The following is a 19,873-nucleotide window of genomic DNA, read 5'->3' as shown; positions in this document are numbered from 1 at the left end:
ATAAAAAACATTTAAAATTTGTTCTCTTTTTTATTAGCACAAAATAACGATCATATCGCTTGCTAGCCGTATTTATTTAATTCTTAAATGTATAGCATTTATCTCCCTAACATTTTTACGATTTTCTAGCCGACAAATATACATCTATTATTATTATTATTATTATTATTATTATTATTATTATTATTATTATCTCCCGACTAGAACTTCCCACGTGTGGGAAGAACCCCTCAAACTTGCTAACTTTTCCATCTCTTAAAAACATGAGATAATTTCCTCAAATAAGAACGTTCTGTCCACAGGCGCTAAGAATTACCTGAACCTGTGAAAATCTCACCATAATCAGATGTAATTTCGTAATAAAATTTAAGAAGGAGAATTTTCGAATAAGAAAAAAGATAGATAGATAGATAGAAAGGAAATTGTAACTGTTGCAGGATCATGACATTGTAGCCGGTGGTGTCTGCGATAAACCTGTAAAGTATGGCAAAAACTGGTATCGGAAACACGCAGCACGAATTCCACCCAACAAAGATAACACATTTAATATGAACCTTTCCCTCCATAACAAAGAGAGAACATTAAGAGAGAGAGGTAACAGAGAACTGCTTTCTGCATGCATGTGCTGTGTTTACCTTTATTCTGTGCAGATCGAAAAAGAGAATGCAAGCCCCACACAGGCAAATCCTTTCACTAACTTGAAAGGAAAAAAAAAAAGGTTTGGGTGGGGGGAGGGAGGACGGGAAGGGACACCCCAACTTGAGGCACAAAGCGAAGGGAATACAGTTTAACAGAATCAACCCAAAGTCACTGAGCCCTACTCAGTAAGGTTGGCTTCATGAACATCGAAAACTGATGTGCCATTTAAGCTCCAACATGAGAGATAACCAAGAGCATGACAACAATTGTGTTTTTCACTGTGCCAGTTTGCATCAACTGAAAAAAGAAACCAAATGATTTCATCTGGCTTTTCTTGTGCGAAAGCACAACCCAGCAATCTTCAGTCAGTCCACAGAAAGAGCATAAACCACTACAGTTCTACTAGGCGCATAAACTAGGAAAGAGCGAGGCCTGTTATCATATGAACCATCCTGCATGATCACCAAAGATATTGAAGGTTATTTCTGATATTAGATATTCATAAAAATAGCACATAAGCGGAGCCTTACAGTGCTGAAGTACTCTGCTGTATGATCAATTCGATTGAATCCGCCAAATAATTTATCATCAGAATCCAAAACCACCTGAAACAGAATTACTAGTGTCACTAATAGAATCACTCGACCAACAAAACACTACTTGCACCAAGCATGTTCATAAAAGAGAAGAAATAATCCAGCAAAACATGTTTCAACTAACCGTATAACCAACCGTATGATTACAGCTTAGCATCAAGGATGACAAATAACTGTGCCAAACCATGCCATAGCACACGGCTTCTTGTTGCCAGGGCCCAAGGTGTAGCATTTGCATGCACAAGGCCTGTACCAACCAACATAGCTCTAGTGCAGCACCATGCTAGCTGGAATATTACTGGCACACTACATGCTAGCCAAATCCATGCATATGGATAAGGAGATTGATTAGCTTTTATCAACATGGAGAATAGAGAAGTTTAATCCTTTGTGAGTCCTGAATTTGAGCCTATTCTAAATAAGTTAATTTCGAATGAAATCTTTAATGAGAACCACATTAAATGGTAGAACAATTATATAAACAAACTTGCTCTAACATATTCCATGCACTGAAGCAAAGATGCTTTAATAGATTTTGACACAACTTTTAAATAAGCAAACTTGCTCTAACATATTCCTACACGTAGAGAGGCTGTTTCCTCAATGAAGTCATGAATGTCACATTTCATTGATTATGACAACATCGAGTAGTTTCTAATAAGCAAGTTTAACTTGAAGCTAAAAGGGCATAATTCGGTGTCAGATCTACATGGACAGAAATGTTACCATGGACAACCAGGAAGCCATATTGTAAAGGTTTACGCACCTTGTATTTTCCAGGCTTTAAGCAACCAACTCGGTAGTCAAAGTAGCTATTTGTCCAATGGAAATTGAAAACAAATACCAAGTCACCTCGTTCAAAAACAATCATCTTATCCCCCTCATCCATTCGGGAGATGTATTGATCTGATGTCATGAACTGCAATACACATCATATAAAGATGACCATACAATGAAGAAAAAGATCTTATGCAATAGTCTGCTGGCAAATAATCTTGAAACAAAATGCTCAAGAATTCTCATTGGAGAATCAGCACCTGGAAACAATGAGTCAAGGAAACTTCAATGTAGTATTGAAGAATGTTTAGAACATCCATATGGAAATTTATCTTTAATTAACTATCTAAGAGAATTATTGTTCTTTAAAACCCACAAAATTATGCAGTTCCAATTTCCAAATTTGTTGCTCAACTAAAATACAACATGGAACTCGAGTCACATAACCTATAGAAGTACTTGTGGGGGGCACTTATTTTGATGTCTCAGATTATACTTTTATATTCTCTCCCGATTTAGTGATCATATGTTATTCAATCATCATGAGATTTGGAATAGAAAAGTGTGAAACAGATTAATTTTGCAATGTATTTGTAAATCAGATTGGTCCTTCAACAATATCCAAACAGGGGTCCAAAGAAGTATTTGTGGCCTTTTATTTTGATGTCTCAGAATATACTTTCATATTCTCTCCCAATTTAGTGGTCATATATCATTCAATCATTGCGAGATTCGAAATAGATTAATTTCACAATGTATTTGTAAATCAGATTGTTTCTTCAACAACATAGGAATACTCTCAGAATCTTGAAGAGGAGCAAGATCAGCTTATAGTTAAACAAAATTGATCCCTGAACCTTTTAATAATTTCCACAGAAAATGTAAAGCTGCTAGGAGAAATAATACATACACCATATTTGTCCTCGAGATGCTGCATTGCTTGATCGAATTCTTGCATTCCACGATATCTGAGGTAATCTGCATCTCCCTAAATTTAAAAAGGGATCATTAATAAGTGATTATATACTAAGATGGTGGTACTTTGACAAATATCATATATATAACCTAGATGAGTATTTTAGGTAAAAAAAAGTGAATTTGCATAAAATTGATAAATACATGCTGTTATAAAGTCTAGGCAACAATAACAAATGTGCAGGTAAGAAACTAGTGTTTAATCTAAATTCACATGATGATCTAAAAAGCAGAACTACTAGCTGCCTATGCTAAAGCAACAGGACCTGTCCTTTGAAGTTAAGAATGTAAACCCATGTGATTTGACAGCAGTAGCCAACTGGACAATTTTGGTGACATCTAGACCATCACATTTTTAACCTGACATATGGCTAAACATTTACAAACATCCATCAAATTGATATTTATGGGAAAACTTTAAAAGCATATAAATTTCTTTAGATCTAAGACGGCAGTTTGAATTTGAACCTAATTTGTAAAGTTCAGTATGCATTTTCTTTCAAAGTTGATTAAGGTTTCATCAGCTTGTAACTTGTTTCTCCCAACTGCTATATATTTCAGAAAGTTTGTAAAAGCAATTACAGGCATCAGAACAAAGTTTGTTTGTCCTGATAAACACGAGGGTAACAAACTATTAAGATTTCACATTTCAATTAATGAGTCCAGTGATATTTCAGTTAATGAGCCAGCAACAGCTTGACACAACTTTTAAAGAATAGCTTCATGCATAGATGTGAAAACATACTAGTATTTCCATTTATGATTCAAGTTACATAATGGTTATGAACTGCATGATTCATTAATGAGCGAGCAACAGCTTGTGTATAACAAACATACCTAGGTTCCAACTGCCGACAAAATGGCATGGCATGGTTTAATGCCTTAATTAAGTTTAACATTTATTAATTATTTTCTAGGCACTTGTGTATTAGTAGTCACAATAAATTATCTGTTCTTATTCTCTAGGCACTTAAAATAAATGAAATACCATGAATAGAAATGCAAAATAAATGATACCACCTTCCTAACTTACTAGATCAAACATTCGACGGCATTTATCATAACTATTATTGTTTCCTGGTATAACCTTTCCATTTGGAAGATGTTGAACACCTCTTGGAAAATCTATCCATTCTGCAAGAAAAGTAAAATTGAAGAAAAAAATCATGTCAATCAGTGTTATGCCTAAAGTTTCTAACACATATAATGTCACATAAGCTCGATTTTAAGCATCAGTTACCCAATGTGGCGTGTTTTACCTGGGTGCCCAAATTCATTTCCCATAAAGTTAAGATATCCTTCACCACCTAAACCCATTGTGACTAGTCTAATCATTTTGTGAAGTGCTATTCCACGATCAATCCTGGGAGTTGATGGTCTATCCAGTGCCATGAAGTCATACATATCCTACATGAGTTATAGCAGGGAACTCAGTGCACAGAATTCCACTGTAGTTTTGTTTTGCCAAACACATAATTTCAGACAATTTTCATGTACAGCACATCAAGTAACAACAGAACATAACAAAAATAAATGATGCACCCATTGACAAATGGAAGAACAAGAACAAACGAAAGGATTATACACTATAGAAGCTCAAAGTTAACAATATAGAAAACAGAATATAAATAAACACCCACACACACAATATATATATACAAACATGCATATAATATACATATATATACATATACATATATATACATATACATACATACATACATATAAACATATATATATATATATATATATATATATATATATATATATATATATATATATACTTGTGGCCAGAACAATATTTTATGAATCTTTTACATTAGTTAATAATTATCCTCTTGCAAGGATTTAAATCTTATTCAATACCGTCTCTAGTAACAAGTTAGACTGGTACAATACTGGAATAACAGAAGCAATGCCAACTCATAGTGCTCAGTATCACTGGGGATATAATAGAAATTTGAATGTTTACCAGTACCAACTATATGGTCCAGAACCAATCCTTGCACAGGCCAATGTATACCAAGAAGTATGTACTGCTTCAATGATTCTTTGTCATCTTGTTCTTTGATATTTCAGGACAAAGTATTACTTCATCATATTTGATAAAAGCAAAATGGAATCAACTTTATCAAAAATAGGTCTAATCATGCATAATCATGGACTACCTTTATAAACAGTAACTGCTAAGAACAGTCTTTGTTTACCACCTGCATGATAACTGTGAAAGCCAGGAGCAGCTCAGTCAACAATCTACAATTATGGAATCAACTTTATCAAAAATAGGTCTAATCATACATAATCATGGACTACCTTTGATTTTTAAGAAATTTTGCATGCCATAAAGAACATGAACATGAAACCATGATATGTGTATGATTGGGCTTCTTATTAAATAGTTGTAACAAATATCAAGGTAACACCATATAGAGTGAAAAATTAATATTTAATAATATATTAAAAAAAACAACGTTGGCCAGATTTTAGTAACATCCAATACCAAGGAACAACATTGATTAAGTACTGGGGAAAAGATAATTTTATATCAAGGATGATATCCATAATTTTAAATAACACTCGTGTTGATACAAAAAACAAATAATTTCTCTAAACTATCTAAAGGCTGAAGTTGGCCAATTTTTGGTAAGGCTGCTCCTACTTTACTATCAGAAAAATGTGCAATGCTCATCATCAGTGATATCTTGTCATCAAAAATGTGAAAAGTTGCTCAGTCTGCTTACCACCACACTTGTTCCACTTCCAATGTTTGCAGCTTTAAGGATGATGAAATCTCAATAAATAATTAAGCAACTTGCTATACAGTCAATTAATTGTAATTAAGCACAGTTGGGATATTCGTGTAAGTAGATTTCTAAATGAACTGGAGTTAGTTCATCTATATCTGCACACAACCTAGAAACCAGAAGCACACCATATTGCAGACAAAAGATATTCTTGTTATGCCTTCGTTATAAATCCCATAATAGACATGCCACAATGCTGTTAAGGAAATTTTTTAAGAACCTTGTCCATTAGCCAAAATGCTATTGTCTTGTCACCAACAAGAGCTTGGTCATGGCTCTCAGCATAAGCCACACATTTTTCTAGCCACCTCCTGTTGGTGAGAGTGCTAACAATTTCGCCCATCTTCCAGTCTTCATCCTTTAACCTAAACAAATCACAACAGAAGTCACTTTCCACCCTCAAATACGTTACTTAAACTTGTTAAAATATCTTAATCATAAAAAAATAAGTTCTGTTGTGATATAGGAGTAGGACAACCCAAAGTTGCATACTAAAAGCCACAGCACAGGGCAGTAAAATTGATATAGGACTTCTAACCACGAGAATTAATTGAATTGTTAAAGTTTGTCTTTCTCATGTATGTAGCATATTAGTATAAAACTGAAAAATTAGAGATTGCTTCAAAGCTGGCCCTAGTAACTAGTGCACATAGGTACAGTAAAAATTAAGTCAACAACAAAAGTAATATCCTTGGACAGAAACAACAATAACAAATGCCCCAACTAATTTAAGTTCAGTTACATGGATTTTTTGCTTTCATGAGAGCTTGGACAAATACTCGAGCATTTTGTGGTGCAATAACTCAAAATAGTTGAGCTTATTCTCAAAATTTGTTTAAGATGTGTTAGAAAACTATTCAGGTGCAATGAAAATTGACCAAAAATGTTAAAAATGCGATTGACATAAACTAGACAAAGAAAAGTCCTATTCCTTCCATAAATTTGTTTTGCAGAATATGCGTGTCATGGTCAGTGGACCTTGCCTATTTTTTATTTAAAAATTATATGGACTTAGTATAATGTATCATCTGATCTTTTAGGCTGCATCACAAATTAACTTATTTCTTGGACTATAAAGTAAGTCACCACTGTAGCCTGACAGTATCAACTATCAGCTTCCTAATGAACAGCATAGTGCAACTAGACATGAAATAACAAAGGCAAAGAAATTATATTTGAACGTGAATTTCAAAAACTAAATAGAGATTTCCAAAGTAACATACTTCATAATTTCAATCCATTTATCTGGAATAGCCATATGAAGGCGATAGTCAAACCCAATACCACCATCTCGAATAGGGATGCAGAAAGTCGGCATACCACTTACCTATTTAAGTAAATTGTTAGAGTTAATGCAGACATTATGCAATGCCAATGAAAGCAATACATGTAGTCATCAAGTCGTGAATAGAAAAATATCTGAATCACTTAAAACATTATGGATGGTCTTAAATCAAAATTTCATTATGTTCTAGGATATCCAAAGTTCCAAACAACTTTCGAAGTAACATTAAAGAAAATATAACAGAAGAAAACAAAAGTGTTTATGTTGTTCAAGTAACTGGTTGAACAACCATGATTTGAACAGGTCCAACAGATGTAGCTAAAGCAACTAGAGTACAATTGATGGGAATACAGAACTACTGCAACCAGTTTGTTATTTGAGGCAGAATATGTCTGCTGTGGCATAGAAGAAGCATTAAACCACTTGCTACTTGGAGTAACTGCAAGACATGAGGGAAACAACAAATACTTTGATGCAGATACAATATGCTATAGAGAAATAGCAAAATAAAGCTCATAAGAAAGAAAGGAAGAAAAATGAGATATTAAAGAGAGAGAGAGAGAGAGAGAGAGAGAGAGAGTTGAGTAGGGTAGAGAAAGAGGTAAGGATAACCAGCCAAAGACAACTAGAGTTTTTTCATCATAAGACAATGTACAACCTAGTTCTCACGTCTGGCAGTTATCTTTAAATGAACAGAATGGAAGACCATCGTCTTATACCTAAACTAGAACCACAGCCCCTAGGACTCCTAAGACTAATTCAGTAACAACTTGTTTCTCTATCAGTAGGAGTTCTATTACGGTTATAGAGGAAATTCAAATACAGTGCTGTAGGCATGTCAGTATAGAGTACAAAAGTTAGTACAAAGATCTGTAGATCCATGAAATGTAGAAAAACTCACCTTATCATTAAACTCAAATTTGACTAAACATGGACTTAGGGCTGCTCAGCTGTATCAGTTCAAAGCCTAGAGAACCATGACATCATAAGGTGTTTCCAGTGAAATAAGACTCAAATTGCTTCGGCGAGAAGATTTGGTGATGAAGGTCCATTACAGGCTTACTTGAATTATATTTTTCATAACCAGATTTCTTGAATTTTTAACTAAAAATATCTTGACCAATAATTGTACTAGTAACCATTACATTTTGTTGATCGAGGGACCTGCAAAAGTAATTAAAAATTCATGTAAATTGCTTCATTCACTGCTCTACAATAACCCTTGCACAATGATGAACTTTGGAACATCCAAATTCTTCATTTGTCACCAGATCCCCTTAATTTATTAATTCTTCAGCCTTCACCTTCATTATCATCATCCTATTCCTCTTCAGAATCCTATTCATCCAGAGCTTCTCCATTTTCAGCAACATCATCTTGGGATTCTAGGCATATCACTCTAACATTGTGACTATTCTGTCTTTTGAGGGCACCCTGCATCCATATTCTTCTCCAATCTAGCACATTGGGTATTGAAATTAATGCACTGAAGGCCTAAACTATTTTACTCTTTTAGTTGTTCTTATAGATCTAGATAAGACATCAAATTGTGCATTTGCAAATGTTGTCTCCTGTGGGATCAATGAGCTCCAATCCCATAATTAATAGAGATGTTGCGAAAATATACTGCAGCAGTGTAGGACAGATCATGTGAAAACAAAATAAAGCTGACTGTCCAAAAGGGAATGTTAACAGAAAGGGGTAAAACAGCAAATGATCTGCATATTCTAAGCTTACAAAAAAAAAGGAAATAATCTGCAGTGCAGAATATAATATAAGCTTCTAAAAAAAGAAAAAAGAAGATTTTAAAAGGTGGAAGAGATATTGACAAAGGAATATAAAGAAGTAAGAGCCAAGGCAAAAGATCATCACTAAAATAAAAAAACCCACACTCGCACACACATTTTAATTCCAAACAGCACCATTCTTCGTATATTTTAACCTATGATTATCCCACTACATATATTAACCAAAAGACGCTTGTCTCCTACCAAACTAAGACTTTAAAACCCCATGGAACCCAAAAATAGTCCAGATAATAAAATATTGTTTTTCTAACAGCTGAACTTCCACTAGGATTAGGGCACATCAAACACAACATTTCAGATCATCTAGAAAAGCAATGAAAAATTGATACGATTGTATGAGAATGCCTCAAAGTAGGAAAACATTAATATATCTAATGAAACTCAAGCCTGATTAAGTGTACACTTAAACAACTCCATGGCATCAGAAAAATGCGTGGTACTTTGCTGTCACAAAATATGTGATAAAACAGAATTACTAATTTTTTTTCTTCTTCCAACAATTGCCATGTAAGAGTAAGGTTAAGTTTCTCAATATTCATTACATTCTAAAACAACTTGGGTTTCCAAATAATGAAAGAAATATACATATATATATACATATATATATATATATATACATATACATATATATATACATATACATATATATATACATATACATATATATATACATATACATATATATATACATATATATATATATATATATATATATATAATTATTATGGGGTCCTTTGCCTCAACAAGCTCAATACTACAGTAAAATTTTGCAAATAAAATTTGCTGCATTCATTGCCATTATACTTGATTGACAGAAGTTACTTCAATTCACCTTCCCATGTTATTATTTTGTAGGCCTATTAAACGAATAAGATTAGGATCGATATAAATGACACCCCAACTTCAATAAACTTCTCATGTGACAGTATTAGTATTATTTTTTTCATTTCTTATGCTTGATTATCTATAACATTTTGGCCATTGAGTCAACCTTAATTTAGTCAATGCTGCAGATGTATTGTGAGTTTAGACCTTCATAGGGCAGTAAGAATGCTTTATTGAGACCTAAACATCCTAAGTTTAGATCATGGAAAAAAAACCACAGTGGTACCAGCTTCATGCACTCGGTGCAGTTTATTAAAAAAACTGCTCACATAGCCACACGAGAACCTATAAACCTTTGTGCACTTATCTTTCATCTGACATACTGCAGCAGGTCTTGAGAACTGCAGATAATGTTAAGATTTATTATCACTTAGATCTCACATCAGAGAGGTTTAGAAAACCCAGTTGTAAAGAACATAACATCTCATTTTCCACTTTCTTCTGCAACACTAGAACACCATGTCTATATGCGTATACCACAACCTTGTTCAATCAAATTAGAACACTGAAAATAACTGCAAGTTTCTTATTATGTAGTGTCCAAAATTTCCGACCTTACAGTAGGCAACTATTAGAATATTTCAAGACATCTATTTTTCAATGAAACATATACACGAAAAGGCTTCTCATGCAGATGCCGTTTTTCTATTATGATAAAAGTGGGCTCCAATTCAGTGCCTCCATATCAATTTTCATATTCAAATGCTAGTCAATGAAATTTGGGTTTTATCTGTGTTTTCCTGATTATATTTCATTAATTTTTTCAGTGCAGAAACACTAAAACAAATAAACAGATGTTCCACTTACATCTTCACCGATAGTAACAGCCTCTGGATAAAGCCCATGGATCATTTCATTTACAAGCATCAAGTAGACCACTGCATCCACATCAGTAGCATACCCAAAGTATTCATTGTAATTCCCAGTAAAACCCACCTGAATTAAGCAAAGAACAAAAGATCAACATAAAAGAAGATTATTAAATGTTAAAATAATTCAATATCAGAGAATTCCTAGATAGAGCTTCTCCTCAACAGAGTAATGTAGATAAAAATGGTTAGTTGGCAAGAAGCTTCAGCAACATTTACAAGGCTGTAAAACCACAACCCCTGAATTATGAACACATTTATAATGCGAGCTTTAAACATCAACAACAAGAATAATAAAGCCATAATATCCCACCTATTTGGGATCACCTACATGGATCTTTATAGCCATTGAACCCTGTAAAAAATCATATTCTTAATTAAATTAAAAATATCAAAAATTTAATTATAGTTTCTAACAAGATATTTAGGTCTCACTCTACCTTTTTATCGTATGAGTAATATTAATTGTTTTACATCTTTACATCTATAGGTCTCTTGGGTACAAATTCATATCATCTTAAACAATTCTTGTTCATGAATAAAACATTTTTTTCTATCTTTCCTAATAACTCCCTACATCCACATTAATATTTTACGACAAACTTTTTTATATGTTATTTCTTAACCATCTAAATCTAATACTCATATCCATTGAAGTCTTGATGCTCCTCTCTATTTTAATTTTTAACCATCTAGATTTTACTCTACTTTCATCTATATATTTATCTTGTTGAATAATTGATCTAAGATACATAGAGCTTTTACTTAATATAACTTTATTATTAAAATTACATCTCAGATATCTAGTCTCATTCCTACTCAATTTAAGACTTTTAGTTTTAACGTTTGTCTATGTAACCCAAGTTTAGAATTAATTCTATCTAAATTCTCCTCAACTAAGACAATATCATTAACAAATAAAATACACCAATAATGTATATCCAGGCCATGACCAATCAGTTTATCCATTACTAATATGAAAAGATAAGGATTTAATGCAGATTCTTGATGTAGTCCTATACTAAAAATAGTAAACTCATTAGACACTCTATGTATTTTTAACCTTTTGAGACTTAATAGTCATACATGTCTTTTTATAATATCAATATAATTAGTAGATATACCTTTATTTTCTAAAACCCACCATGATAATCATTAGTCCATGATCAGTATTCATCATTGTGGTCAAACCATCAAATCTAAACCTATCAAACTTGTACATGATTGAGGAACTCTATCATATGACTTTAAACATCAACAAGGTCCCAAAAGGTTGTAGCAGCACTGCATATTAAAGAAAATCAACCAGAATCATATTGTATAGAAATAAGTATTTTCCAAAGTTGACAAAGAATCAACTAACCGCAAGTCCGTGATGGATGTACATCATTGAGGTCACACCATCAAATCTAAACCCATCAAACTTGTACTCCTCCAGCCACCATCTTGCATTTGATAATAGAAACCTTAAAACCTAGATAAAGGAAGACAAGAAGGTGAAAATTATTAATTTTAAAGAAGCAACATAAGTGTATGGAATTGAAATTTTTCGTACTTCCCAACTTCCATAGTTGAAAAGGCGAGAATCCCACATCCAGTGATGGCCCCGTGGGCCAGGATGGAAATAGTGTGAGTCAGTACCATCAAACTGATTCAGTCCATCAAGTACATTGTTTGATGCATGACTGGATAAAAGAAATAACAAGTTTAGAACAAATGGTGTATTTCTCAAATTGTATTACAAACAAAGATACAAAGATATAAAAAAGTAAGTTGTGCTTATGCCAGATGTTGACAGATGTTGACAAATATACGTATGCTTACAGAGATAGACAAGTGAAGAAAAGGTTGCAAACACATGAATGTGTACATATAATCACTTTGTATCATGTATCAGATACTTCTAGTCCTTTTAGACAAAATAGTATAGGCATACCAAGCATCAACATGTCTAGCCAAGAACATAGCAGACAGAAAGGTTGAAGCACCAAACAACTACATAACAACCATCAGAAGGCAGTCCACATCTCTCTTCTGCACACCATATTTCAAGTGCAAGGATTGGATAACTTAAACAGCTTTCCTGTGGAATATGAAAATGACTCCAGTGGAACAAAAAGGTAAAAGCAATTTTCTCAAATGACTAAATTTAGAATCTTGTTTAATATCATAGTAAGTATATTTTCTCCATCTGGTGAGACTCTAACTTAAATAAACAAAAAAATTCATTTGTAGGAGTAAAATTCCAATCACCAGGAAGAACAGCTCATAAAAGGCAAAAGGCCCTTGAAAGCCACTTATACATGACAATCTCCTGCACTCATGGATGAACTTCCAGAATCCAATTTACCAATTACATTTTTATAATATTGTTGATAAGGCAATATATGCAATTTACCAATTACATTTTTTCAGCCTTCTTCAAGACATTAGATATCATCAGTCTAAGCACTCAAGGTTATATAACATGATACAATAATATGCTTTAAAAGTTGCCTAAGCTTATAATTGGAATATTGGCATAACTTTCTCTTGATCTATTTTCAACCGCAACTGTCCTTTTTTTTCTCTTTAGATGCAATTGGAGTTAGAATGATATAACCACTGGACTAGTATGAAAACCAACACTGACAACCGTTTTACAAGGGATAACACATTACACATCGTTTGTAAAGGAGCTTAATTTACAAATCATCAGTTGTAAAGCATCAATTTCATGTAATTGACAAAATTCTGACCAAATTGGGATTTTCCTTATTGCAGTATGCATTCATATTTCAATGTGCATGTGCATGCCGGCCATGCCATAACACTAACTACTAAACTCTTTTTGTAGAACAACCTCACTCATAAAAGAATCCACTATTAGGAAAAATTCTGGCAAGGACTTCTCAGATGACTTTGATCCAAATGCTGCTTCAAGATCTTTACTTTATTTCAATTACTTCACTAGTCCTATCAGAGGTTTGTTAAGATTGACTCTCAACTAGCAACTACATTTATTTAACCTTCGTCAGTGTTATCATTCTGCCAACATAATGATACATGACAATCTAATTTTAACTAATTAGCAATAATGTGATTCTTGTGGACATAATGAACTTTAGAAATCCAATAGCCTAAAGAACTCTTAAGAAAAACTCAAATAAAGCTAATACATAAATACGGAAGCATATGCATATGAAAACTGAGAACTAACATTATGCACAAGTGTAAATCTTAACCAGAAAAGGAAAATACACTAAAAACACAAAAATAATGGATTCCCATATTTTTATTTATAGTATACTAATTACCATTGCTATATACTTCAATAGTCACCTGTGAACAATATCCATGAGAACAAGAAGACCTAGCTCATGAGCTCTGTCAATCAAGGACTTCAGTTCATCTGGGGTTCCAAAACGGCTGCTGGGTGCAAAAAAGTTGGTAACATGATACCTGAACAAGTATTAAAGCCAATTTGTGGTTGTTAGAAATAAGGAAGAAAGTAAAATAGGTGTTACAAAGTGACAATGAACAAGAATTAAATGTTTCTATAAAAGGTTCCCCTAATAATGGTACAAACTACGAATAAAGCATCATTTGTGTAGGACTTTTAAAGAATGGTTCGAAATATCAACCCTACCAGTCCATACAAACCGATACATATTTTTCCGATACTTGACTTGTATACAGGGCAATTTCACCTGGTCCAGGTCCAGTACAAGGTGTACTAGCCAGTACATATTCCATGTGAGCGGTCAAGTCAATATTTGACTGGGTCACTGACCTAAATTAAACCACTTTCTTCTACCCTCCCTACCGAACTTCCTTTGTTCTCTTTAGCTCAATCTCTTAAAATCTCTCGATTTCAATTCTAAAACTCTCAGCATTCCTCATATCTTAGCAAATCAAGAATCAAACTCCTGAAAATAGGAGTGTTTTGCTTTAAAACAAGGCAATTCTGAAAATAAATTTCAATTTTTATATTATCTTTTGTTGATTGAAGCTTTGTTTTAAGGTTTTCTCATCTTAAGATCATGGTTGCATGCATCGATTACTTCTAAACCTATGCATTTCTACTATGTTAGTTTCTACCATAGATATATCTCACTCCAACTCGAATCTACACAAATCTAATATAGATTTATCCAAGGATTAAAATTTCATATCGTACCGGAGTTTCGAGATTCGCTCAGTACGGTACGGGTATATATATATATATATATATATATATATATATATATATATATATATATATATATAAAAGTGAAAAAAAACCCGCCAAGGCAACATCGCCTCTCTTCTCCCTGCGCGGATGAGAAGTCGCCGAGAGATGAGGAGGGAGAGCGGTGCAGGTACTCCTCTTCTTCTCCCTTTTCTTTCTTCCTCTTCTCCCTCTTCTTTCTTCTCTCTCGGTCACACCCCTCTTCTTTCTTCTCCCTCGATCACCGCCGATTTAAGACAATAACGGGGTGGAAACAGCTGAATCGACAGTACCGCCCGGTAGTGGGCAGTTCGTGTACTAATCTGCTGGTGGACCGGTACATACCGGCCAGTACGGGCGGTATTATTTGAAATTAAAGACCTTGGATTTATCTCATCCAAGCCAGAGAAGTTCAGATCCGAAGGATATCACTTTGGATCCGTCCGATATCCTCACGAATCCAGTCTAAATTTGCTTAAGTGTAGGCTAAAAGGATCCAACTAGATCAGTGCAAATTTGACCTATAACTATGCAGATCTAAGGTAGATCAACACAAGATCTTCAATTTCGAATAATACCGTCCGGTTTTTCACTTTTATATATATATATATATATATATATATATATATAGGTTACGTCACGGATTTTTTTTTACTTATATATATAAATAAATATAGAGACGACATTACAATTTTTTTAACTATATATATATAAATAAATATATATACATATAAATATATACCGAACGGTATACCGAAATATACTACTCGGCATATAATATCATACCGTACCGAGCGAATCTCGAAACTCCGGTACGATACGATATTTCAATCCTTGGATCAGCATAGATCTGTCATTTTGGTTGCTAGAGTACCAAAACATATAGACTTAACATCCAGTTAGTGTCAGGATAATTTGATTGATAGGTAAATGCCATCACGTCAATTTTAGCAAACACTAGCTTCACAACTATTTCTTTTTTACCCTTAATCAATAGACACAAACATCTAAAGAAACATGTTTTTCCCTTAAACAAGATACACATCTAAAGAAACATTCTGACAGAAAAGGCAACAGGGCATAAAAATCATACCCAAAGCTTGCATAATAAGAGTGCTCCTGGATGGCCATTATCTGAACAGCATTGTACCCAAGCCTTTTGATTCGAGGCAGAACATCATCCCTAAAACTAGCATATGTGTTAATCTTTGGTTCCTGCATATGTCCATATATTAGTGACTTCGTAAAAATTTTCACGTCATAACTAAAACTTTATTGCACAAGGATTTCTCACGTCCTAACTAACTAAAAATCTCATAATCCAAGGCTTCCAAGCTACTTTCACATCCTATCTTACATGGAAGTGGCTTCATTTGAACACTTACAATGAATGACCACTTCGGTGACCAGAATAAAAGCAAACAAGCATAAAATATGGACTTAGACACAGAACTATTGGTATTCTATAATGCTTTTTTCACTTCAAAACATCTAATAGTAATCAAAGAATGCAAGAAATTCTGGAATTAAGCCTTCGATAGTTGTCTGCATTCTTTAGAAGCAAAAAACATCCAAAGCAAAAGCAACATTTCAGTTTTTAGTGCTGCATGTCACTACCAAGCTGAGAGAAACTTGGCACATGGTTTGGGAGTAAAGTGAACACGTAAAGTTATTATTCTCCTTCTCTCTTTCTATGACTTGCTCTTGCTCTGAACTTCAGTAAAATATTCGTTTTAAACAAAATATTTGAGTAGTGTCAGCAAGAGGTCACCACACCTCTCTTTCTCACTCCTCTTTCTTCTGTTTCTTTTTTTATTTTGATTTGTGCTTGTACACCCTGTGATGGCATGATTGCTCATCATGTATGCCAATGACACTTGTTGTGCCAAGTGCCAACCACCAGCCAATACAATGTTTCCTTTAATAATCTTTCCAGCCTGAATAAATTCACATCAATGAGTTGATATATAAAGAGGCACCTTTGTATCTAGTATAGACTATAAAATTATGAATAAAAAAATAAAAATATCCCGATAGAGTTAAAGTAGTTTAAAAACATAGACATTCAAGTGGGAGGCCTGTTATTCCATAGCATGAAAAATTCATTCCTGTTTTTTTTTTTGTGTTTCCTTGCAAATGAAAATGAATTTCTTGTGGCAGCACTAAGGATGGTGACACAATTAAGATATTGGCACGACAAATACACTGCACATACACAGGTGTCACAGACACAGGAATGCTAATATTTGATTATCAAATATGACAAGAACCACCACCCTTTGGGAAATTTGGTATATTGTATATGCACTGACATACTATAACTGAAAGAGATTAGATTTGGTTTTGAAATATAAGGATCAAAGATCCAAATTTTTTAAGAGGACGGCTCTTAGTACAATGGTAAGATTGCTCCTTTGCAATATGCAAGTACCATGGTTTGAGTCTGCACAGTTGTGTGTATTATCCCTTCTCAAATCCCATATTGGCAAAAGCCTTATGTACTGTGTTCACCCGCTTTTTTTAACGATCCAAAGTTTTAAAAAATGGCTTGTAAACCAAATAAAACTAGAAGATTCTGAAGACACAAGATGACAATGTTGTATGCACCACAACTTGCCTTTCAAATCAAGAATGGTTATAATAATAATCTTCCAATTAAAACTATAAGAATATTAGAAATGCAATTTAATTAAAACATATGTAAATCTGAATTCATTCACCTATGCGCATGTCACCTTTTTTGACATCCTTACTAAATTTACAGAATTCAAAAGAAAAGCCATATATAGAACAATCTATTGAGTACACTTTTGTATTTTATTATTTTAAAAGTTCGGTACTAGTCATTAATTCTAGAGATTAGAAGCTTCGAGATGCCAAATTTCACAAAGATTAGGACGAGAGGGGATATCATTAAATAGGTGCATGTCAAGTACAAGAGAAACTTGGTATTTACAGAAAGAGGAAAAAAGATGATAAAAAACCAAAATAGCAAATAATCATTATTTTCATGTGCATCCAATGCAACTCAAAATGTCTGCTGTAGATCATTGATGGAAATAAAAGACAAAAGTACAAAATTCAATAGTAACAATTAAGAGGAGGTGTTCATACCGGACTACTCATTCCAACATGTGACTCATAAATACGCAATGATTTTGGAGCTTTCGGTTGAGGATGTTGGAACACATACTTTTCCTGTGGATGCATTTAAAATTATTTTAAAAAATAAGCAGATGCACGATTGACCTTTATCCAACCAAGCAAGAGTTTATCAATCCCATGAGAAAGAAGCAACTATAGAAGTAATCACATTAGTGTAAAGAGAATTGAATATGTAAACAGCCGTACCAGTTATTTTTTAAAAATGCTAATGATCAAGCACAGCAGAAAATAACATGCCATACCTCTTCAGGTGGATCGTAGTATATTCCGTTATATGGTATTTCACCTGGGGCCTGTACAGAATATTTGATCCAAGCAGGAATGGAATCTTTGATGCCAGATGGAGTGTCCATGCGTATCTATCATGTATTTAACTTTTAATTACTGACAATTCATAAATGTGTTCCACATATTTGTGAATTCAATATACTGACTAGAACTTAACATGTAGCATGATCAAGAAGCACATAAAAGAAAGAACAATATACTTATCCTTCTGACATTTCAGTACATGAAATTAAAACAATTGCAAAAGATGCTCTAAGAGAAGAAACTATCTCTATCATGACATTATGTGCTCTCATCTTGTTCTTCTTAATAATCTAAAAACTAAGGACGCAACAATGCTTTTTCTTAATAATGGCTCAAATATGGTTCTGCATTTATTGATAACTGTAATAACTTTGAATATTAAAGCATAAATATCCCAGATTTCTTATAATCAAATCATGGTTTAAATGATAAAAGTTTGTCGAAGGAAATCATAAATAATATATCATATTTTGTTGAGCCATTAGAGTTCAGCCTTCTGAGTTCTAAAATTTTATACAGCTAATGTTAATATTTACTGGTATATCTGGAGCGGTATAAATTACAATGAAGATTTGAAGGTAGCTGAGAGAGGAAGATTTACTGTGAAGAATGAGATCACTAATTTGTTATGGGACCAATGTGCAAACTGAATATATTATCTGCGAAGCCAGCAAGTGTTTCAAGGTTTTCAATTATAACCATCTAGCAAAGATCTATAATGCCATGGCAACTTCAATTGTCAGTACTGCTGTACAAAGAAGCAATATGCCACGATGGGGCATTAAAGACTATTACCATTGGGTCTGTTGTAAACAGATATTCTGCCTTGTTTGCAGCTGAAATTGAATTGCCCGTTTTGGCAGTCATCTTTAGATAAAGTCAACTTCAACACCCAGGAGACCTTTAACTTGTGATTCATGAATGAACTCAGCTAACTAAACTTAGATGTGGTGATTCAATAGCAATTTAAATAGCCAATAGGTTGCCAGACATGTTAACAAAACAGTATTGATGAACAAGTAGAACCAAGTAAATTCATCTCCTAGCAAATGCCCAATGCTGCTAAGATCAATGTGGAGTCCTTTAAAACATCACCTGAACTGACCTTTAAAGGGTTCCTAAAAGAATTTTCTTATTCGAGCTAGAATGATATTAAGATTTGAACACGACACACTCCTACAGTCCTGAAGAAGATAAAAGACATGACAAGGACAGAATAATAGGAATAAATAGCCTCCTCAATGTAGCACTAGCATGTTTATAAACTTGCCAAATTTAGAAAATAATGAAGGTGCCTTATCAAGTGGAACCTAAGTACGTTTCTGATAAACCTCTAACTGTCAAAATTAAAGTTGAGGATTTAATGTCTGTGTTTAATTGTCTGCCATATTTAGAAAATAATGAAGGAGCCCCGGAGTCCAAGACACCACCTAGAAAAATGGAATTCCATTTGCTAGAATAAGAATTTTCAAGTGGATCCTAAGTATATTATTGGTGAACCCTCTAATTGCCAAAATTGAAATTAAGGATTCGACATCTGTGCATGATATGGTCCTTGACATAGCTTAG

The 19,873-nt window shown here is 33.5% G+C and overlaps 1 protein-coding gene across 1 annotated transcript in view; it reads right to left on the bottom strand.

The window, feature by feature from the left end:
* Nucleotides 1-519: 519 nt before the first annotated feature.
* The window catches only part of LOC135614504 (1,4-alpha-glucan-branching enzyme 1, chloroplastic/amyloplastic-like), a 31,696-nt gene continuing 12,342 nt past the window's right edge, over nucleotides 520-19,873 (bottom strand). The window contains exons 8-22 of the mRNA XM_065111946.1: nucleotides 18,235-18,351; nucleotides 17,942-18,025; nucleotides 15,921-16,042; nucleotides 13,960-14,079; nucleotides 12,194-12,323; nucleotides 12,002-12,112; nucleotides 10,577-10,705; nucleotides 7,015-7,118; nucleotides 6,012-6,156; nucleotides 4,247-4,394; nucleotides 4,021-4,121; nucleotides 2,923-3,000; nucleotides 2,002-2,154; nucleotides 1,170-1,244; nucleotides 520-1,091 (exon numbers count right to left, since the gene is read on the bottom strand). Of these exons, the coding sequence (XP_064968018.1) occupies nucleotides 1,005-1,091; nucleotides 1,170-1,244; nucleotides 2,002-2,154; nucleotides 2,923-3,000; nucleotides 4,021-4,121; nucleotides 4,247-4,394; nucleotides 6,012-6,156; nucleotides 7,015-7,118; nucleotides 10,577-10,705; nucleotides 12,002-12,112; nucleotides 12,194-12,323; nucleotides 13,960-14,079; nucleotides 15,921-16,042; nucleotides 17,942-18,025; nucleotides 18,235-18,351 (1,704 nt within the window). The 3' untranslated portion in view covers nucleotides 520-1,004. The remainder of the gene's footprint in view (nucleotides 1,092-1,169; nucleotides 1,245-2,001; nucleotides 2,155-2,922; nucleotides 3,001-4,020; nucleotides 4,122-4,246; nucleotides 4,395-6,011; nucleotides 6,157-7,014; nucleotides 7,119-10,576; nucleotides 10,706-12,001; nucleotides 12,113-12,193; nucleotides 12,324-13,959; nucleotides 14,080-15,920; nucleotides 16,043-17,941; nucleotides 18,026-18,234; nucleotides 18,352-19,873) is intronic.

Source organism: Musa acuminata, chromosome BXJ2-6 (genome assembly GCF_036884655.1).
Source record: "Musa acuminata AAA Group cultivar baxijiao chromosome BXJ2-6, Cavendish_Baxijiao_AAA, whole genome shotgun sequence".
Classification (NCBI taxonomy): domain Eukaryota; kingdom Viridiplantae; phylum Streptophyta; class Magnoliopsida; order Zingiberales; family Musaceae; genus Musa; species Musa acuminata.
This window is presented reverse-complemented; position numbering and strand designations above follow the sequence as displayed.